Source organism: Micromys minutus (genome assembly GCF_963924665.1).
Source record: "Micromys minutus genome assembly, chromosome: 1".
NCBI lineage: Eukaryota > Metazoa > Chordata > Mammalia > Rodentia > Muridae > Micromys > Micromys minutus.
The window spans coordinates 138323854-138348158 of record NC_137969.1 but is presented as its reverse complement, the minus strand read 5'-3'; the positions used below and the strand labels follow the sequence as shown (position 1 = coordinate 138348158).

Here is a 24305-nt window from a genome sequence, read left to right as displayed (position 1 = left end):
TCAATTCATCTTATTTCAAATCTTGATCTGAAAATATATTTATTAGTAAAGCTTATTTTCTTAGTTGTAATATCTATAATTACAACATTAATATTCCAAACACCTTTTTTCCTTTAACTAAAATTTACTGTTTGACATAAGTTATTTCTTTGCTATATAGAAAGGTAACAGATACCTGATTTCAGACCACTCTCACGTAACCCTCAGAAATAGTAGTATCCAGGCTTTTGTCTTTCTAATTTTTTATCTTGCTTGTATTTAATTTTATTTTCTGTTTTTAATAATATGGTGTTCTAAAATTTTCTTTTATTTTTATTTCATTTGTTTATGAATACATTATATTTTGTTTAAATCGATTTTCACTCCCCTGTTTTTAACTCTTTCAGGGCCCTTTCTCAAACCCTAGCCCTCCCAATTAAGCTTTATATTTAATGGCTTACATCTCCTTCAGATTTAGAAATGTTTGTCTTTATAATTTTATCATTATTGGCTAAAGTATAATCATTGCCATAGAAAATAAATTATTCTATTTTTATAAAAACAACATTGAATTTTAATATAGTATATCTTGATTATTATTTATAAGACATTACAATTTATTGCTGAATATTTGGTTGTTTATTTTGCACCTACAAAACAACATATACTTATGGAATATTTATGAATACATGCTAAATATAATAGTTGCTAGGTAGTCATTTCATTAGTATCTTAAATTCAAATCATATAGAATTGTTGTCTTTACTCAATAGTTTTTATCTTATTCATATTTCCACATGCTTCTTTATAGGACTTCAGTGACAAAAGAAAAAACTTTCTGCATTTTGAAGTTAGTCATATTATTTTGTTCTTTGCTTTCATTTCTCATTTTGTTTTCAAATTACCAATTCTGAGCATAACAATTGCCAACACAAATTAACTTTCGCATTTACCTCTGTTTTAATTAGAGACATAAGAGATGAGATGAACATAATCCTGTAATGCACATATTAACAGAAAGGTGACCTGAGACATGGCTCAGTGATTAAGGGTATACATGATACTTTCATTGGAAGTGAGTTTGATTCTTATCACCCATGTTGGGTGGCACTCCATGGTCTGTAACTCCTGTTTCAGTAGATGTGATGCCTCTAAATTCTAGAGGAATCTGTACTCATGTGTATGTATATCAAAAAGATACACCTACATGCACATAATAAAAACACAAAACATATATTAAGATAAAAGAAATAGAAAAGTTAAAATTGAATAGATTATGAATTCCCTGATACATCACAATCTTAACTTTTTCACATCACTACCGACTTCTCATCATATTAACTACATATTTTTGAGTAGCTGTATAAATCACGCAGGAAATAAGAAACTAATTCTACTCTATCATACTTTATAAAATGTATTGTTATATTAAAATTCTAAATAGATTAAATTTTAATTCAGCAGTGAGAATAAGCTAAAATTCATCTTTAAGTTGCTTAAACCTTGATAGTATTCAGTTTTCTATTATTACTGATCATAAAGAGATTTCAAGGCAAAGTTAACAGAACAATAAAATTTTTCATATACTACAATGTTTTGCAAAGGCTTTCTGAGATAATTTTCATCATGCTATTCCCTCTTCAAAGAAGATTATTTTCCCATGTAGAAGCATTTCTTCTGAAAAATAGGGCTGAGAAGTTTCAGTGAAGTTAAGTTTTTTTTTATTTTTTTTAGTTCATATGTCACACTCCACAAAGATCTTGGGATCTCTAGATCCTTGCATGTATGTGAGAAAAATATGGATAAAAGTAATTTCCTTCTGCTTATAAAATAACCTAAATATCTATAAAGACCTATTTACATGTACTCACTCATTCCATCACTGTACACTTACTGAAAAATGTTGCCCCTTAAAACAAAATTTACCTATGTAGTGTTCAGTAGATAAAAGCCAATATTTATATGCTACCTGAATTTACAGTGTTGAGTTAACTGAGCTCTTAAGTAACACTTCCTTCTTTAAGTGGATAAAACTTTTCATTACATGTATACCAATTCAACCCACCAGAATTATTTCCCTCTAATGCAGACTGAGCTGGAAATAATTATGATCCCTGTATGATCTTGAGTCACTGAGTTCTTAGTACTTTGCCCTATCCTGCACTGAGACTAAAAACATGAGCCCAAACTCCTGACTTAATTAAAGAGAATTCTGAAAAGCAAAAGTCAAAAAATTTACTCTAAAGTTAGGCCAAACTCTTTTTAATATTGCAGGAGTAAAGTTCTCTAAATTGAACATTAGTAAAAGGTTAAGGTCATTATTATTTCAGGAAAAAAAAATGTTAATGCTGAGGTACAAAAATACCTGTGGTTTAAAGAAAATACTCTGAGTTGATATCATTGCTCTGAAGGCAGAGGTTGGTGGATTTTTGTGAGCTTGAAGCCAACTTGGTTATGGTAGCAAATTTCAGACCAGCAAGCAACACAGTGAGACCAAAAGCCTGGATTGGGCAGTGTCTGTGGGCAAGATAAAAAGGCTAATGCTGATGCACATTTTTGGATTTTCAAAAGTTTTGCTGTAAAGATAAACAAAGGCATGTTAGAATTAAGCCACAAACAGAAAGAATAATAAAGACATGTCTGTTTTCATATGTCACTCTTATACATATTCTCAACCTTTTAAGAGTAAGATAATAGGATAGTCTGATTTCATGGATGGCTGCTGTTAGAGCCAGAATTTAGGCATTATCTTGGCCACTTGATTCATCAACCTTTTCATCACTCGCCAGAAGAATGCGATTGACAAACCACTGTTTCTCTGGATAGCACAGTATTCTGGAGTGTCTTACACTTATATCCCAGATTTATTATCAAATGTAAATTTATACTCAGAAATTACCTATTCGCTGATACTCCCAGCTCTATATAGATCAGTGTTTATCTGTTCATGGATTCCGGATTTTCTGAAGTCCAAATACTACTCAAGTGACTGGAACCAGATTTTCACAATCAGTGTTCCTAATAACAATGACATATCACCTTGTTTCCTAGGATGGGTAAGGAAAACAGTTATTTCCTCAATTCACATATGGTCATGACTATGTTTTTATGTCAAGCACCTCTCTGGCAGTTTTTATTAGTACTTATCAATGAATATAAATTAGGCTTATATATAATTTCATAGCTTGTCTCATTACAGAAAGTAAATACTTTTCTTGAGAAACAAGGGAATACATAATCAAAGGGCTTCTGTCAAAACAAGCACTCTATATATTTCTAGTGTAATCATTTTAAAGTTTGATAAAATAACATCTTATATGAAGGAAAATAATGTCTTCTCTGTTCAAGAAAAAATGACATTTTGAGATCATAAACAGAATAGATTATGTGCAAAGTAAACTATTCATTGACTGGCTGAAATTGTTCAATTGGAGCAGGTAGAGAAAATGATATTGACTGAACCTGCTTCTATACAAAGCCTTGTTAATGAAATGGAACCTCTACTGGAGTACCGACCTCTGACAGCTGCACTTTTACTGGTTCTGTCTTGTTGAAGATTGTTTTAATGATGCTTTAAGAGTTCCAGAACTTAATTTTATGTGTTAATGTGACATGCAGTGTATATATTACAGAGCTCCAGAGGCACACACAGTCTAAAATAACCCCCTTTTAATACCCCTCTAGCTCTCACTTCTAGAAAGTGAAATGTAAACAATTCCTCATCAAAGTATTCCCAGTTATTGTTTTTCAGATGAGAACTCAACTTTTATTTACTTTTTCATATGAAGGGTTTGCATTTTATTAAATATCTATAAGGTTTATTTAGTGGTAAAAGGTATTGAAGATGTAGTCTTGAAGGTATATTATTAATGTATTTACTTGTGAAGTAGGAGTCTTGAAAATGGAAATTAATGCTTGTTAGCTGATACACAGTAGATGGATACTTGGAAGGATCAACATAGTAAAATGGCCATTTGACAAAACATTCAATGCAATCGCCATCAAAATTCCAACTCAATTTAAACTGGGTAAGAAAGAGCAATTTACAAATTCATTTGCAATAAAAAAAAACAGGATAGCAAAAAAATATTCTCAAAAATAAAAAAAAACTTCCTGAGGAATCATCTTTCCGGAACTCAAGTTATATTACAGATCAATTGTGATAAAAACTGCATGATATTTGTACAGAGACAGGCAGGTAAATTAATGGAATAGAATTGAAGAAACAAAATTGAGCCCACACACCTATGAGCACTTAATCTTTGACAAAGGACCTAAAAACATTCAATGGAAAAAGAACAGCCTTTTCAACAAATGGTGTTGGTTCAACTGAAAGTCAGCATGCAGAAGAATGCAAATCGATTTTTATGTCCTTGTACAAACCTCAACTCCAAGTGGATCAAATACCTCCAATAAAACCAGGTACACTGAAACTAATAGAACAGAAAGTGAGGAAGAGCTTAGAACACATAGTCACACGGAAATATTTCTTAAACAAACAATAATGGCTTATTCTCTTCGATCAAGAATGGGCAAATGGGACCTCATAAAATTTCAAAGCTTCTGTAAGGCAAAGCACAGTGCCAAGAAGACAAAATGGCTGCCAACAGATTGGGGAATGATCTTTATCAATCTTACATCTGATAGAGGGTTAGTATCCAATATATAAAATAACTCAAAAGTTAGACGCTAGAAAAATCAAATAATCCTATTAAAGATAGGGTTCAGAGCTAAACAAAGAATTCTCAACTGAAGAATATTGAATGGCTGAGTAGCTCCTAAAAGAAATACTCAACATCCCTAATCATCAGGGAATTGCAAGCCACAATTAATCTGAGATTCCACCTCACACCAGTCAGAATGGCTAAGACCAAAAACTCAGGTGACAGCAGATGCTGGCAAGGGTGTGGAGAAAGAGGAACACTCCTCCACTGTTGGTGGGATTGTAAGCTGGGACAACTCTAGATATCAGTCTGGCGGTTTCTCAGAAAATTGGACATAGTAGTACCTGAGGACCCAGCTATTCTACTCCTGGACATATACCCAAAAGAAGCTCCAACAAGGACATATTTTCCACCATGTTCATAGCAGCCTTATTTATAACAGCCAGAAGTTGAAATACATAAATATGTTTTGAATTGCCCCATATGCAAGCCCAAAAAGCAATCTTCATAAAGACTTATTTAACTCTGTACCTATAGCACACAATAATCATCAATCAAATTCATAATAAAATAATTAGTCATTCTGGTTGTATTTTTTAATGAAGTAATGATTGAAACTTTTAATTTATTCAATTTTGTGGTGGGATCTTATGAATAGTAAAATCACTTCTTTTGAGTTTCACTGAAAATAATTTCAATATTTTCATATTTTTCTGGCTGTTTAATGTTATACGGTTAATCATGTACCATATCAACTCAGTATTCATCAGCATAGCCATCTTCCAAATACCTGTCATTGTGTAGGCACAATCAAAGCATCATCCAGTCATTCATTGATTCATTCATTAATGTAAAAATATGTTGAATGCCAACTCCGAATCAGATACTAGTCCACTGATGAAATTTGTAAATGAATGCTCATTCCTGTCATATAAATACCTGACAAATAGCAAAATTACTGAAGAGAAATGTACTAAAATGAAGGGATTGCCCTATAGTGTAAGAATCACATCATGAGAGAGTAGAAGAGCTACCTGAAGTTGGGTGTTCAGCGGGAATACATAAAGCACAACTTTAAAAGGCAATTGATATTTGAACACTGTTATGGAGAATATACTTAAAAAGAAATCAGTAAGCTGAAATTATAAAGACATGCAGAAATTATCCTAGAAAATTTTGGATTATGTGCAGTAGGATGAAAGTAGATTTTAGAAAAAATGCAAAATATTTTTAATAATTTATTATTTATTATGGATGAGAGTAGAAAGATAATTCAATAGAATACTATTTTAAGTCATGTGCTTTGACAATAAAAATATCTAGAACACTTTGGTAGCACATTCCTGGAATTTCAACTTTCTGGAGGCAGACTGAGGAGGATTTCTGGGAGTCAGATTCCAGTCTGGACTACATAATGAATTGCATGACAGCAGGAATACAGAGAAAAACACTGTTGATTAAATCAAAATAAATTAAGAAAGAATAGCTGTATGCTTTAGGAAATAAACTGTAGAATAGACAGATATTGTTCTGAAGGCACAGATTTTCAGATAATAAATGAAAGGTTGTTAATGATGAAGTGGGAAAAATACTGAAGATATAGGTCCTGGGATGTATATCATATAGATCTTGGGACAACTGCGTCATAGTGAAGAATATAAGGTTAATATTTCAAGTTTAAGGGACAAGGCCATTTTGGTATTAGTCACTGAAAATATATGAGAACAGTTGGAAAAAGAGAGAAATATAGAGGTTTTCTTTTAGTTCTCGTGAGTTTGGAAAGTCCTGGGATACTTCCATGCAAGCAACATATAAGAAGCAAGAATAGGGCTTTCCAAGAACTTAATCCAGAGCTGTTAAACAGAAGAATGCACATGGATAGATAGAATAAAGTATGCCAGAGATTTTGTTTGGGGTCTTTGAAAATACCCATTTATAAATGAGGAGAAAGAGAGAAACATCAAGTAATATCTGGTCACAAAATAAGAAGTCATTTATGAGCTTTAGATAATGTGAGAATGAGAGACGTTTTCAAACCTTTGCAAATTATTGGCTAGATGAGAAATGCAGGAGACTAGTGTCTAGGGGCCAGATGGAAGAGGCAAGACATGTTTCTCTTAAATAACAAAATTATCCGAGTAAAATATCTTTCGAAAGAGCTGCTAAAAGAGCTAGGGTAAGTATCAAGGCAGTGGAAACAAAATACACCACACAGACAGACAGACAGAGAGGCAGACAGATTCATGTATATATTCATATATATATATATATATATAATGATGCCAAAGTTAGAAGAAGATGAACAAGAGAAAACTATTGAGCAATTAAAGCTGGAAAAGACAGTGAGTGAAAAATGGGCTGATAATAAAGGAAGGAGAGAACAGAAGATGCCTGCCTGTGTGTGGCATATGAGGTAATGACCTTAAAAATAGGCTTAGATGACTTGAGACAGTATAATCTAGATAACATGATTTGCTGGGCATCAAAAAATAGCAGCTCAAAAGTGAGTTCCATTCAAAATGAGTGTTGTTCTTATTTCTTATTACTGGCATAGAAATTGACTCTGGGTTTGAGAAACTTCGATTTTATTTGCTGCTTCTGGGGAGATATGATTGATTCACCATGTTTAGATGTGGCTAACTGCAGATCACTTTGTTCTAGGCGGTGTGGCTACAGCAAAGCAAAGCAGGATCCAGAAGAGGAAAAGATGCACTTTCATAATGGGCACAGTAAGCAAATTGTGCAAAATAAGAGCAAGAGACTTTATTATGTTGGTGATCGCTGCTCATGTTAGGCAATTTGTAGTAATTGACTTAACCCATTGCCTATGAATCAAGCAAGTACTTCTCTCATTTATAGCTCATGGCTTTGGGCAACCTCTGACTGGTTTATTTGGTTCAAAAACAAATATTTCTATTATGATCATTGCAATAAAAATGCTTGTCCCTTATATAAATGTTACTGTATGTCAAATCAACATTCTAGGTGGACTCCAAGTTCCACGGAGTGTGAGTGGAAATCTGTTATTACCTTACAACATCAGGCCTAATGGATGAACATCATGTAGCTGCTTCTTTTTGCAGGACAGTAATAGGGATTTTTTCGTTTTCATAAGAAGCATAAAATTTAACTTCAGAGAGCTTTAATTACCGTATTTTGATATGTTCAATTTTCTGCAAGTGGTACATAACATGAGTCGATTGGAAAATAGGTGGAGGCAGAGATTTTTCACTTCAGTCAGTCTACCAGGCCTGTCTTAGTCAGAGTTTCTATTCCTGCACAGACATCATGACCAAGAAGCAAGTTGGGGAGGAAAGGGTTTATTCAGTTTACACTTCCTTATTGCTGTTCGTTACCAAAGGAAGTCAGGACTGGGACTCATGGAGGTCGAGATGCAGGAGCTGATGAAGAAGCCATGGAGGAATGTTACTTACTGGCTTGCTTCCCCTGGTTTGCTCAGCTTGCTTTCCTATAGAACCCAGGTCTATCAGCCCAGGGATGGCACCACCCACAATGGGCTGGGCCCTCCCCCCTTGTTCACTAGTTGAGAAAATGCCTTACAGCTGGACCTCATGGAGGCATTTCGTCAACTGAGGCTACTTTCTCTGTGATAACTCCAGCTTGTGTCGAGTTGACACAAAACCAGCCAGTACAAGGACCATGCATAACCTAGGAAAAGTGATGAGTCCACTTCATCGTTGTATGTACATGCTATCATCTCTGAATTGGCGGACTTGTGAGAATAGTGGTACCTGAGACTCAGGTAATATTTGGATCAATGGGAAGAGACAGAAAGTGAGAAGTAGAAGCTCTGATTTCTTCTTGACTTCTCTTCAAGAACTACTAGAAATTGCTTCAAATGGCCTTTTCAAATCATAATTAATAATTTGTTACAATATCTTAAAAATGACTCTATAGAACAAACCAAGAAAGAAGCCCTTATTTTCATGTCTTCTTCAGTAAACACTGTTTTCTCAAAATGTATCCAAGTCCCCTCTCTGGTCATTATCTTGAAATATGTTTATATAGATATGCAAGCATATACATGTTTTTTATGTACAGAAACTTTACATTTTACGTTGTAAAAGAAAACAACTGTCTATAACTGTCATAAATCAAAAGTGCATGTTCTTGCAACTCAGTCATTTTTAGAAGTAATAGTGTTCAGTCACATTTAACTCAGCCACTTTTACCACAATAATACCCATGCACTGTTGCAGTTAAACTGCCAGGAGTAAGAACCTACATTGATCCACACACCTATGAAGACCCCAATCAAGCTGTGCATGAATTTGCCAAGGAGATTGAAGCTTCGTGCATCACAATCGAGAGAGTTATTGGAGCAGGTATGAGGCTCTGACTTTTGAGCTTCCTTTGCGCTGCAGTCTGTATTGCATCAATGCCTTGCTTTCCTAAAGGATAGTCTTAACCTCTTGTAATTGATTTTCAAAATTGTCTATAACTGATCACAGATCACCATTCAATGCTCTCGTTTGTATAGTTGATATTTAAATGAGCAAATGTCTGTCTTATGAACGGGGAGACCAAGTAAAGAGTCTTTGCCCATATAGCATTTTGTATATATGCCGTGAACCTGTAATACTGAAAATTATTTACTCTGTTCAATTCATATTGACCATGCATTTGCACAATTGAATTAATCTTTGTATTCTTCTTTTTTTAATCATCAGTAGTAAGTCCTAGTAGACTATGAAGAAAGAAAAACCAAAATAAATTAGAGTCAGTTTATTTTTTTAATTTCTATCTAATGTTACCATTTGGATTGTTTAGCTTAAACTAGTAAGCCGTATGGTGTTATTGAATCACATGCATAGAATATTTCCAAATGTGACATTTACTTTTGTTAATACTACTGTGGATGTTTGGTCTCACCTTTACTTTATTTTCTTCCATCTGAACCTTAATGTTTCACAAGTTTATAGTTTTTCTAAAATTTTTATTAGTCTAAGAATTCTAAATGAGTTCATACAGTGTTGTTCTACCCTTATCACAAGGTGAATTTGGTGAAGTTTGTAGTGGACGTTTGAAGCTACCTGGAAAAAGAGAATTACCCGTGGCTATCAAAACTCTTAAAGTTGGCTATACTGAAAAGCAGCGCAGAGATTTCCTGGGTGAAGCAAGTATCATGGGGCAGTTTGATCATCCAAACATCATCCATCTAGAAGGTGTTGTGACTAAAAGTAAGTACAGCCACAGTGTGTGTGTGTGTGTGTGTGTGTGTGTGTGTGTCTGTCTGTCTGTCTGTCTGTCTGTCTGTCTATCTCTCTGTGTATGTGTGTGTGTCTGTGTGTCTGTCTTTGGGTGTATATGAATGTGTGTGTGTGAATGTGTGTGTGTGTAATACACTTCATGGCTATCTATTTACATTACTGTGGCTTCTACATCAGTGGTTCTAAACCTTCCTAATGTTGCTACTCTTTAATATAATTCTTCATGTTGAAGAAACCCGTAGCCTTATGATTATCTTTCTTGCTACTTCAAAACTCTAATTTTACTAGTTAAGAATTTTAGTGCAAACATTTGTGTTTTCCAACAATCATAAGTGACCCTTGTGATCAGGTCTCACAGACAGAAAAATACAGTTTCACATGAAAAGAACTGACCAACAGAGAAGGCAAGTTGTTCTCTCAGTGTAGGAGAATGCCAGGGAGCTGAGATGGGAGAAGGGGGTGTGGAAGAGGAAGCACCATCCTGGAAGGAAGTTGAGGGAAAGGAAGAATGGGAGTGGGGGGAAAGGGCGGTAACCTTTGATATGTAAATACAGAGAATATCCAATAAGAATCATCGCCAAATAACTGATCAAATAAAAAGTATTAATTTCTCAAATAGCACATTTTTCCTGTATATAGAATATTTTTCTTAAAGATGGTCTGTAGTAGCCCCAAATTTTCATTTTATAAAAAGTAGATTCACTTACCATAAATTCACTGCCAAAACAACAAACTAAAAAAAAAAAAAAAAAATAGATTCAGTAAAACAACAACAAAAATCTTAAAATTAAGCCTTTAGTTGTAGTTATTTATGTAATTTTTGAATTGTGAGTTCTGAACCTAGCCTGAAATTCTCTAAATCATGTGACACAATCACCCCTCTTTCAGCCTATGTGTGATCTGTGGATCATTCCAGGGCTATAAAGATGTTTGCAAAAATCTATAATGCTCTCTTATTTGGTCCCTAACTCTTCTTACAAACTTAGAGTTAGCTTTCTTATGTTTGATACACTTTTGAGTTCTCCAGCAAAACAGGGAGATGTCCTTAGATACTTAATATATTGAATATTTAAGTGAAACTCTTTTATGTAAATGTGTTTCAAAACAGCAGCTTTATTTAAACACCCAGTGCCTCACTGTCATACAAGAAAGGTAAATAATGCCTACCTCCAGAGACAGTTAGCCCCAGAGATTGTTATAATGTCCTTTTGTGTAAGTTAGTGAGTAAATTATATTACTGAATGAACACATAGTTTCAGGTATTAAAATAACTGTTTCAGAGTAACAGGTGATGCTCCAAATTATAAACTATATCCATTCATATTTACATATTCTTGATTTGTTATAGACCATCTTTATACAACATGTACTGGGGAACTTACCTGACACAACACCCTATCATAAATAATGCAGGCAAATTTCTCATATATTTACATGCATGTATAATATTTATTATTAGGAGCTAATGCTGAAGTCAATGCATAGTCTTATGCAGATCATGTGAGTTCTATACTAAAAATGGCACTGCAGAGAAGAAGGGAGTTTTTAATTTTCATTCTCTTAATGAAATATTCTGCTTGATGTTGCTACCCAAAAGGAGGCTATGTATTAGGAAAGCAAATGTAAAAGCTGGAAATATGTCTTTGGTTTCAACTTCATGATCTGTGTGGGCTGGAACTGCACTTTTTTTTTTAAATGCAGCCCTTGATGTTTAACTTAGGAAGTCTTCAACTTCGGCTCACTTTGTTTGTGTCCTTAATTTCATGCTCTCTGATCTGATGCTAATTTATTCAGCAATTATTCGAAACCTGCAGAACAGAGATAATGAGACATAAGTGCAACCAAGTCTTGTAATTTTTCTGATGAAAGCTAAAGCGGGGTGTCTGGAGTGGCACCCCAATAAATGATGTCATTGGGAGGCCTCTCTGTCATTCTTGCACTGCGGGTGACAAAGATTAAGAACCCATTTGGATACCTTCTGTGACGTTTTGTTATGAAATTGTATACACAGTATGTATATTACATATAACATATATAAGAAAAGTCTCCTGACTTCAAAACACCACAGGTTTCAGCTTAATTGACTAATTTGCAGTGCAAGACACTTTGACAGTATACACAGTGCCGATTTTTGGTATTTAATGAAATTCCTGGAAAAAATGAAATAAAGACATAAATTATGTTTTATTTCAGTGTTAGAAAACTTACTTCTTTCAATAGTGTGCACATTCTTGAGGGAAATCCCTCATGTACATGTATGAATGCATACCTGAGATGCTGTTTCTCAGGAATCCTTCACTATTTTTTTCTGTTTAGTTTTCTTTCTTTTGTTGCTTGGTTTTCCTTATGCAGACCATCTCAATAACTTGGAACACAGAGAGTAGGCTAGATAGGGCTGCCAGAGAGCTCCTGAGAGACTCCTGTCTTATCTGTTATATTCCTGTTTTACAAATGTAAAACACTATGCTTGTTGTTTTAACATGCGTATTGAAAATCAAATTCTCATGTAGTCAAATTCTAGTGACTACATGACAAGCAATTTACCCTTTACATACTGAGCCATCTCCTCATCCTACAGGCTTAGTTAACTTTATTTCCATGGGCTCTGAAGGTGACTGAGTCAAAAAATTATTCACCAAAGATGAGAACCTAATATCAGGTTCTGTCACCTAAAATCTAGCAGAATGCTGTCAGTTTGTCATTCCAGTGTTGGATAGGTTAAGATGACCAGATAAATCTGGGACTCACTGGCCAGGCAGTCTAATAAGATGCCCAGGGTGTGTGTGTGTGTGTGTGTGTGTGTGTGTGTGTGTGTGTGTGTGTGTGTGTGTGTGTGCTTGTTTCCTGAATCATGATATTCTACCTGAAGTTGGCATATGGCCTTCATGCAGACAGCCACATGTGTGTTTATTCTTTCTCATGAGCATATTATATGCACACTTTTCCTACCAGTGGAAAATTCCATAGTCTTGAGAAAGAAAAAGAAGTTTCTATTGAGCTAAAGCATTTTATAGTTTTATTTATTATTTAAATTAATGTAGAAAGAAATTTACTTCTATAATGAAGTGGAAAATTTTAACCAAATATTGGAACAACCTTTAAGTACTAATCACATTACTTTCCTGTTTCCAGGATGAGGAGATACTCAGATTAATTGACAATTGACCACTGAAGTATTCTGAAAATATTGATAAACTGGAAACATTTATCATTATGATCGTTCACGTTTTCTTTCTTCTTTCTTAGAGGATGATTCGTTTTAAATAATATAATGATTTCATTCATTTTTTGAGTGTTTCACACAGTGCATCACTCCAGATGCATCTATTCTCCAGTCTTCCCTAGCCTCCACTTCTGAACATTGGCTTCACATCTCACTTATTTACATGCTTTTCCCTTTCTTGGAAGAGACTGTCTCACAGAACATGTCCTCAGTCCTACGTCTTTTACAAAGACTTCTTGTGCTGTCTTCCACAATGTCTGCTGAATCATATGTGTAAGGCGTGAGATGAGCATGTATTACTTGGACACTAGTTGCCACTATCTGCTCTTTTCACCTCTGCATTTCCAGCCATTCAGAATTCTTTAGTAATAATCCCCTCCTAAGAACGAATGCTTTATTAAGGTTGAAAGTAGCTCTGAGCTGCAGATATAAGAACAAATGTTTGGAATATGATGAGAAATTATGCTGTTTTCAGAAAGTGGCCATAGGAGGTTCTTCTCAAGGGTCCTTGGTCTCACCAGGATAGCTGGCTAATATTATATTTTCTTAGGAAGTGGTATGAACCCCAATTTTACGACTTCTGATTACCCTCCCCCAGATACAAGTGCCACTATTCCACATATGGGAATATCTTGCACTGTGGGCCATTTTGGTGTTTGTGGTTGAAGCTGGAGAGTACTTCGGCTGCTTATCTTCCTGTCAGCATCGCGCATGACACCTTTCAATACAATTAGAGGCCATACTAAGGAAAAGGCTTTCTGGTCAAGTACAAATGATTCATTCCTTCAAGTGCTATGTCTGAGTGATGTGGTTTCTTCCTCAATTGACCCGGTGATTTTTAGACCCTCCTTTCTAATTCAATTAGTGTTATTACAACAGACTCTGAGATAGTCTTTCCAGCTTTGGCAAAGCTTTTCACAGCAAACTCTGCTCACCTGTGGCCCTCAGACTTTATCACTTCTTTCAGTTATGCTTCAGAAGTGACGCACCTTTATTACAACACCTAGTGAACTTGATGGCATGTCGCCATATTCCCATAACTTCTCTGCAGAAATTCTACGCATCTGGTGTTCCCTTTCACATTACTTCATTCGGTAGCTTCACTTTCATTTGCCATCCAATTCTAATTCCCTGGGGAGGTTCTCCATGGGGTCATAGTCATGTATAGTCGCTGTTCCTTTAAGCCTCTATGTCTGCAGGTTAACAGGTTGGTACTCCATGATGCAAAATAGCTGAGCAAAAGACAGTCTCTAGATCCAGATCAGCATGCCAGTGTGGAAGGCAAGTTGCAAAGGCATGGTGCTCTTATGTTCTCACTTCCATCTTAGCAATCAAAGCCCAGCCTTACAGAGATTTCACACGTTTAGTAAAGGAATAGCTCCCACGCAGAGGCAAGCCTATAAACGGCAGCAGCCTTTCTTGGCTCTTGCTTTCACTGTACACTGCACTATATTTGTTTTTGTACCTGGTTTATAACCTTTACGACAACCGTGAGCCATCACAAATGACTGTACTTATGAATCCTCCTATCTATGGCAGGCCTGAACATTTTGAGTCCATTTTAGAACTCACATGAAGACTAAACTATTAAAATGGACAATGGATAAAATTTGGTTTGAAAGTGCTTTGATTTTCTTAGTCCTGTGTACTACATATGATAAAAGTAGGAGTTAAGCTACATATCAGGTGTGTACTTAGGAACTGATGAGGATAAAAACCATAAATATGATTAAAATGGACTTAATCGTTTGTATATTCAAAGAATGAAGAACTGGGCTATTAAATGTTACAGACAAAAGCCAGGAAATGTAGCCATCCACTGATTCTTTGGTTCTCAGAAGATGATCTTTGCTTGGGCACAAAAAGTTCAAAACTGAAAACATGCTATAGTTTAGATTCAGTAGTATAAAAATCTGCACATTATATATTTTATTTGCCCAGCAAAAGAAAATGTATTACTTATCAAATCATACCATTGTCCTCTATATAAAACAATGAATAAATTCAATTTATGTAAACATGTATACCAAATTAAAATAATGCATTTTACATTTTTTAAAAAATTTGTGACTTGGTGATAGGCCAGTCAGTAAGACTTGCCTTGCAACACAGTATAAGAATCTAAATTCAGTTCCCAATACACACATAGACTAGCCTGGTGGTCTGTAGCAGTTATCCAAGCTGTGGGCAAGAGGAGGTGCTTGGATAACTGCTACAGGCAGATGCTGTGGAATCACTGGCCAGACTGCCCCACCTCACTAAACAATGTTACTAGATGTGAGGTTTCAGAATCGATACCTTCTGTAAAAGTAATTATTATAATTAGAACTAAACTTAACTAAACTTAGGCGGGGGTGGGGGGAGAGAGAGAGAGAGAGAGAGAGAGAGAGAGAGAGAGAGAGAGAGAGAGAGAGAGAAGAGGAGGAGAGAAGCAGAGGCTGTGGAGATAGTGGGAGGAAGAGAATGGGGAGAGAAGGCAAAGGGGCGGGGAGCAAGAGATGCCAAAAGAGCAAGAAAGTAAGAGTGAGGATAACAAATTTTGGGAGTTTTTATATTAATACAAGCACTCAAATGTTCTTTGATAGAAAGTTTTTAATTATGTCTTTAAAAATATTTTTATTTCTTCTCAGATGAAGCATATTAGGAATTGTTCACTTAATATTTGCTTCAATTGAAATTACAGAACTTTTCATCTGACATTTTTCAGAATCTGTCAGATAGCAAGTAATCCCCTCACAGAGTAAAGATGTACACCAGTTTTCCTAACTCTTGGGTAGCTTGTTAGTTGGTTTGCTTTTCTTACGCAATAAGTATTATCTATTTCCATTATGGAAATAGTACATTACTTTTTGGTTAGCAGTGATCATTAATATGTAAGAGGCTCTACCTATGTTATCTTTACTTTTTCTTAAGATTAAAATACAATTATTTTCAAACTGTTATGTGTCAGTACAAATAATAAAATTTCAGCCCAAATACTGTGGAACAATACAATAAAACTGTAGATATATAGTCATAGTCAGGGGAATGTATTTAGTCCTTTGCCACATAGAATGTGTCTCTAAGATAATCCCTGGGACATTTGCTTTTTATTGAATTATGAGGCCTCTAAATGAAAGGTTCCCTAATAGCCTGAAGTGCTTTCAGTGTTTATTGATGAACTAATGGCTTCATAAAATCAGCTAGTATAAACAACAGTAACGGAAGTCCAGACTTAACTACGGATGTGTGATGAAACCTTGTTTAATGGTTCTCAGAACTGAACTTGCCTCTTGGGTTATTGTTCAACCACAGGATCTATTTCAACTGACTTCAGTGGGGACACATATTTTCCAGTTCTAACAAGATTACAGGCTGTGCCTCTGCTGTTTATCATGGGCCACACTGTGAAAAGCAAGATCTATGGCGAGATTTCACAGAGATTTCTTTAAATAACTTTGGCATATGGGTTGCAAGATTGCACAACAGGGAAAGTAGTATTCTACCTTTCTTAAAGATAGATTTTAGCACACCCCCCCCCACACACACTAAATTAATTAAATAAACAAACTTTAAAAACCCCACAGAATACAAACATGTTTTCTGTCATCTGGAATTTTAGATCCCTAAAACAGAATCAAGTACAATCATAAATATAAGGCTGAATACCTAAAGTACAAACTGAGAATCAACCCTATACTCAAAACAAAGAAAACAAAATAAAACCAGAAAAAAATCAAACAACCAACAAAATTTTCTTGGAATATAATTACCAGTGTGTATAATGATATCTATCTTTTCCACCCCCCGAAAGCAAAAACACAACAAAAACAAAAGAAAACCAAGACACTTTAACTCATTATCCCTAACAGAGTGCTGTGCAAAGGATGTTTTGAACTTCCACAAACAATTTCTGTATAAATGAAAGTGTGCACTTACTGAGTAGCAAATCCTACTTCCTTCTTCACCTATCCCTTCATAAATGCAAACTGATTTCTATTCTTACATGTCTTCTTAGCCTCAAGAACTTTAGATAATTCTTATAAGAAAAAAGTACACTCACATTATAGTAGATTGCCCGAAGTGTGTGTGTGTGTGTGTGTGTGTGTGTGTGTGTGTGTGTCTGTGTGTGTATCTGTATGTGTGTTGGGATGTAGATGGAAGGAAGAAGGTATTGACAGATAGACAGACAGACACAGAGACAAAGAGAGAAGCAGTGAAAGAAACTTAAATGGAGAACAATAGGAGAAATTTAATTCCTTCAGAAAAGGAGTCAATTCTTACATAGACTGTTTGGCATAGTCATGATTAGCAAGTCAATATTAGCATAGAAAAAGAAATAGAACATTCCTCATATATACAGCCTGACTTTCTAAAATGCTTTCTCTGGTCAACTGTGGTAACAAACTTTTTGAACCTCACTTGATCTCAGAAGAACTGATTGTCATATCATGATTATATAACTTCAGCTACAACTCATAATATAGTTCTTCATAAAGCATTTAACAAATTAGGAAACAACAGCTAACTTGCAAACATCATAAAAAATAATAAAAGCAAGTTCCACAAATAAATGTGATTCTTTTGCATGGGTTGCCTGGGGTAGGCCCTCAGGAAATAACACAAAGCGATATAGAGTATCCTCTGTGATTAAAGTCCTGTCTTGATATGCTTTATGAGCTCTTTTTATATGGATTTTTTGTTAATATGCTTTCAAAATTATTGGCAGATCTACACCATTTTTCTTCTTCCAGCTGGATAATGAAAAATGATTTATATGCTGTTATTGAATTTACAATGGTTAGAATAAGCCATGGTAATTATTACTATGTCATTTTTGCTAGATAGCAGCAACTGAGACAAAACATAAGCCAAAATAAATGTAATTAGCATTAAAGTGACTCAACCATAAAATAATAATCGAAGGGGACCTGAAGATTCTTATTCTTATCAACAAAAGAATCTTGTACTTGTTTGCAAACATCCATTTTAATTGCTTTTCCATCACCATTGAAATTAGAAATTTATTTTGTGTCTCATCCTTCTAAAATTACATTTTTTTTCCTTTTGACATTTCAACCTACACTATCATACCTAATTAATCTGACTTATAAAATTAGATAATAATAGTTGAAAAAAGTCACTTTAACAAGCCACCTGTCTCATCTGTAAAGAGTCAGTTTCTTTTTTTTTCTAAATGTATACTTTTTATTGTTAGCTGCCTTTCTGATTTTTCAGATCTGTTTGCAATACAATTTCTCTTTTCTAAGCTTCGAGAAGTGGAGAAGAAATTTAAGACACAAATTTACAGCAAATCAGATACCTTTTTTTTTTTTTTTTTGTAAGACATCTGTCCCAAGGTCTGCTCTCTGGACCTTGGCTCAACAGTTGTAAACAAGATTGGCCTCCTGCAGGAATCCTTTATATCCAAGGTTTCAACCTGCTGGAAATTGCTCAGGGGCCGGTGGGGAGTTGCTTTTCTTTTAAACAAGTACAGGCATTTTCCTTACAATCAACCCTTTAACATTAAAGCTATTCCTGTAGCATTTAAAACATATTTTTGTACGTGAGCACTCTAGAAAACATTAAATTCAGGATGTTCTTAGGCTGTTTGTAAATGACAAGTCGTTTTTATAAGGACTTAAGAAAACTGCAGACTTGGTTATACGGAATGATTGACAGATGCTAAGGATGGTTGTGTTCATTATTTACCTCTAGTTTGTAACCATTGCTAGTAAGTCTAAAATACACAGTGATAGGTAGAAAAATAAATTACAGGGAGAGAAGAAACTGAAATTGCTTTAAGGGGTTACAGTGCAAAAGTACCAAAAATATAAGTTGATGAGTTAAGAACAGATATAGAGCCCTGTTTTCCTTTCGTTTGTGATTGTGAGTTAAAACAAGTTTGTGATCTGTACAACTAGATAGGAATTCAGTTCTTCTTACTGTTTGTAATAGCACAACCCTCAGCATGATTTCTGTAAGGGCAGAGATAGATTAGGTGGATTTAAAAGAAATAGCCTAACTGAGGAAGGTTTCGGGAAACTTGAGTTGATTCCAGAAAATTGGGACTCCTCCTTTCATCAGCGATTACCTTCAGCAAGTGCAGACTCTTAGTTCTACTTTAGATGCAATTCACAGAAACACGGGTACATTGTGTGATAAGGAGCTAATGTTAGACTACATTCCTACATATTTCCTTTTCAGTGAGATTTCAACTTTCTCCCTGGTAAGCATTGATTTCAAAAAGTAAGCAAATATAAGAGACACATCTTACCTAACAAGATACTTCTCTGGACTAAAGTCTGAAACATTGAAGTTAGTGCCTAAACTGCTTGTCAGTCAGACCTGGAGGAGCAAAGAAATTTTCAATTCTTGAAAGAAAACTGATTCATAAACATAAAAATCCAAAATGTACTCTAAGATATCAGATTAAGACCCAGAGAGTCCTAAGCATGGCTTTTCTTATTTTAGTATTTGCCTGACTCTTTTTCAGGACCACCACTATCATTAAATAAATTTCAAATTAGAAGTAGTTCTGATTTATGAGAATAAGCTAAAATATCTATTAACTTTTCTTCATGTTATGCTGACATAACCACTGAAAATATGTATTTATATCCTCACCTGATTCTCTCACTAACTGTCCTCTCTGGCTGATTCCCCCTATCCACCAGCACCCCTCCTTTTCTCTCGTTGTGTCACAGATATTTCATTGTCTTCTTTTTAACATTTCTGCTTTCTCACTTAAGATCAATCCCTCTTCATCTCTCTTGGTATCCCTTTTCTTCTATTTGTCCCATGATTATGTACACACACACACACACACACACACACACACACACACACAGACACACACCACCACCACCAACACCACCACCACCACACCACCACTCACTACACTCATGTATATAAGAGGAAATAATACAGATTTCTGAGTCTGGTATGTTTTTGTTTCATTTAATAATTACATCAATTTCAACCCATTTTTTTCTGCAAATGTTACATTTCATTTTTTGTTACAAGAAATTTCATTGTTGATGCCACATGTTATTTACCCACAAAACTCCTAGGAGACTTCTAGACTGTCTCTCTTTCCTAGCTGTTACTAAACATATAGCAGTAAACATACGTGAATGTGTTTAAGATTAGGGTTCCTACTCACTGAATAGTAGAACTCAATCATTTAGTTTTTCAGTTTCCAATTGCTTGAAGAAATATCATCCTGATTTCCATAGTTGCCTTATCAGTTTATATTCATATCAAAAGTGGTTAAAGTGGTATTTTTCCCTACATCATAACCAACATCTATTTTTTTGGTTCATAATTCTTAACTATTATTACTTGGAAGTCCAATTGCTAAACAATAGTCCTTTCATTCCTCCTCATATTTCATGATATAAGCACAGAAAACAAGGCGTTGTCTATTTTTCTTTTTTTATTTTCTTTTTATTGGTTATTTTATTTATTTACATTTTGGATTATTATTCCCCTAAAGAGTTCCTTCTCCACATACCTCCTCCCAGTTCCCTCTTCCTGCCTGTATGAGCTTGCTCCCCCATCTGGCCACTCACTCCTGCCTCCCCACCATAGAATTCCTCTATCCTGGATCATCAAGCCTCCACAGGACCAAGGGCATTTCCTCCTGATGTGGCCAGATAAGGCCATCCTCTGCAGCATATCCCACTAGAGATATGGGTCCCCTGTGCACGCTGTGGCTGGTGGTTTAGTCCTGGAAGTTTTCAGGGGGTTGGTTGGTTGATATTGTTGTTTTTCCTGTGAGGTTGCAAACCTCTCCTGCTGTTACAGTCCTTACTCTAACTTCTCCACTGGAGATTCCCCGTGCTCAGTTCCATGTTTGGCTGTGGACTTCCTCATCTGTATTGGTCCAGCTCTGGCAGAGCTGAATTCTTTTTTACAATCTACCTGGACACATTGTGAATCCCCTTTTGATTCTTTAGCCCCCTCTTAGTACACCTTCTAGAAATATATTACATATAGTTAATAAGGAAAGAAAATGTTTAGCTTTAAAGAGTATGAGGAAAATTTCCTGCTGTCCTAATACACCATAACACTCCATTAAGAGAAAATTGCCTCTAATGCACTTCATAAGAACATAATGATTGGAGTGAGAAATTAAACTGTCCAACTTAAAATTTAAACAGTGCGTTTTAAATGATTGAAAATGAAGAAGTCGTCTCTTCTATATTATTTTGTCAAATTTTCTATAGCTTACTTTGCACTTCTGTAGGGTCTGCTGTATTTAAGTATGCAAACTTTGTCCTGAACTAATCAATTCCTAAGTAAAAGATTCATCTTGAGAATATTATTAAGTTAAGAACAGTGAGGCTCATAGTTTTGTAAACTCACTTCTATTTATATGACGTTTAAAATATAAAATATAAATAATGGATGTAAGAGTTACTACTTTTGTTTTCAGAGATCTTTCCTAAACTCAAGAGAGTTTAAATGAGTGCTTAATTTTACTGAAAGTATTTTTATTCTATAGTAAAATGTCATGTATTCAAAAAATGTTATGAAATTTTAAATGTGATGGCAATGTTTGAGTTATTTTCTCATACTTAAAGAATTTTGTTATTTTTATTATCATTTTATATAGGAATATTATATTTAAAAAATCAACCCACAAACATTCTGTGTTGATAAGGTTTCTTGTGGGAGGTCACCTGCATCTAACAAGAACACTATCTCAGAAATAAAGTGCTTAACAAATTTACAAAGTAATACCAACCAAATCATATAACAAACTTCTAAATTGTAAAAATGGCACTACTTGATGAAGAGAGACTCAGAGAAACTCAGAATTCTGAGAAAGACGCCATAATTAACATCACTGGACCAGCTTAAAACTGGGAATAGAAGATGGCGAACTTGTTGCAGCTCATATGGTAGTTAGTGTCAAAATCACGCTTCTCCAGATTGCAAATAAAATCCTCAGCATATTTAACCAAAATTTACTCATGTGATTTGGGCTGCAGAGGTCCATGACATATTACCCTCAAGCTGTAAGCCCTGGCCTGTGGCAGCATAGTGACCTTTGATTCAGAAGTCTCAGAAATGAAGATGGATTATCTGCCCTAGGGACCTGAGCATTAATCAGGGAAGAACTGGTATATCAGATCTAGAGTTCTGATTCTTTAAGGACTAGAAATGTCCATCTAAGCCTTTTTCAGAACAACTTTTTCTTTTTTCTTTTCTTTTTTTTTTAACAACTTTATTTTACAAAACAAAGATAAATGTACAGATTTTAAGCATTTTTTGCATAAAAGTATACAATACATTTTTGTCAGTACTTGTTTTTTTTTTTTTTTAAAGGTTTGATAGTGTGATCAAGATCCCACTAGTTACAATGAGCATAAAGTACATGTAAAACAAGATGCAACCTGGAAATTGTCAAAGTTTTCTTGGTGTATAAAGATTTTTTTTTTTTTTTTACAATGAGCAAACAGTACATGTAATGCAGGGTGCAACCCGGAATTTGTCAATGTGTTCTTGGTGGGTAAGGATTGAGCATGACTTTTTTTTTCTTTTTTTCTTGGACTTCATACAGTCTGTGAGTTGTTTCTGGGGGAGTGCAAGCCTCTGGGGTTAGCATCCCACTATCAGTGACTGCATATTATGTCTGTTCTTTTGTGACTGGGTTATCTCACTCAGGATGATATTCTCTAGATGCAGCCATTTTCTTAAGAATTTGGTCAAGTTATTGTTTCTGGTGGCTGAGTAGTATTCCATTGTATAAATGTACCACAATATTTGTATCCGTTCATCTATTGAAGGACATCTGGGCTCTTTCCAGCTTCTGGCTATTATAAATAGAGCTGCTATGAACATTGTGGTGCATATATCTTTGTTGTGTATTAAAGTGTCTTTGGGGTATATGCTCAGAAGTGGATCTCTATCAGGGTCTTGAGGTATGATTTTAGGTCTGCGTCTTCTTTTCATTGAGTGTTTGGCATTCCAATGTTTACTGTTATGGGAGAGCTGGGTTCTGGTGTTGCCAGGTTGTCTTGGTTTCCTTGGGATATACTCTTTTGCTTTCCTCTTGCCATCTTGTTGTCAGTGATATGTTCTTGCTTTCCCTTGTATCTGTTCTGTGTCCCTGGATCTCCACTGGTCCAGGTGGCAGATGGGCCGAGCCCTGTTCTGCGTCCCAGAGTCGCCGGGTGGAAACAGAAGTTCCATAGTTGTGATCCTGGTCCCTGTATCAGGCAGGCAGGGGGTGCACTTTCCCATGCACACTCCGCAGAGATCTCTCTGCAGAGATCTCTCTGCTCTCTTGCTGCCCAGATCTCCTACTCACCAGTCTTTAACACTTTAGGAACTGCTGGTCTAGGTGGCAGATGGGCCGAGCCCTGTTCTGCGCCCCAGAGTCACAGGGTGGAAACAGAAGTTCCAAAGTTGTGTTCCTGGTCCCTGGATCAGGCAGGGCAGGGGGTGTGCTTTCTGTGCACACTCTGCAGAGATCTCTCTGCCCCCTGGCTGCCTAGATCTCCTACTCACCAGTCTTTAACACTTTAGGAACTGCTGGTCCGGGTGGCAGATGGGCCGAGCCCATCTTTTTTTTTTCTTAATTATTTTATTGGATATTTTCTGTATTTACATTTCAAATAGTACCCCTTTCCACCACCACCCCCAGTTCCCTTCCCTACTCCCCCTCCACTTGTCTCCACTAAGGTGCATTTCCTCCTATCACTCTATCCACCCCATTGCCTTGGCGTTCCCCAACATTGGGAAAACATGTCCTCCCAATACCAAAAGCCTCTTCTCTCATAGATTCCAGACACTGTAATCTTCTGCTATATATGCACCTGGAGCCATAGTTCTTTCCATATGTGCTCAGTGGTTGGTGTTTTAGTCCTTGGGAGTTGTGGAAGGTTTGGTACATTGGTAATGTTGCTCTTCCCATGAGGTTGCAAACCCCCCACACTGAGAACTGATCTCCGTCATTATAGCTGTGCACAATCTCTGAACTACTCTGATTGACAAAACCAAAGGATTTTTTGTTTTCTGGAAATTCTTTAAGATGATCTACTTGAAACATAAAATTAATCATTCTACTGAATTTGGAGATGAGTGGGTGGCCCTATGACCCAACCAGCGACCTTGCCTAACCTCTGAATATGGTCTCTACAGAATTTCCTTACCCTTTGTTGAGCATTTCAGCTAATCTCACCCAAATTGGGTCCTGAAAGCCTCTTGCTCTCCTGG

The 24305-nt window shown here is 35.6% G+C and overlaps 1 protein-coding gene across 8 annotated transcripts in view; it reads left to right on the top strand.

Annotated features, from left to right (window-relative positions):
• The window catches only part of EPHA5 (EPH receptor A5), a gene marked incomplete at both ends in the record, with an annotated part of 356599 nt that overhangs the window by 301208 nt on the left and 31086 nt on the right, over positions 1 to 24305 (top strand). For all 8 annotated transcript variants that reach the window (XM_080935769.1, XM_080935768.1, XM_080935766.1 and 5 more), the window contains 3 exons: positions 7305 to 7372; positions 8864 to 8989; positions 9659 to 9844. In XM_080935769.1, the coding sequence (XP_080791895.1) occupies positions 7305 to 7372; positions 8864 to 8989; positions 9659 to 9844 (380 nt within the window). The remainder of the gene's footprint in view (positions 1 to 7304; positions 7373 to 8863; positions 8990 to 9658; positions 9845 to 24305) is intronic.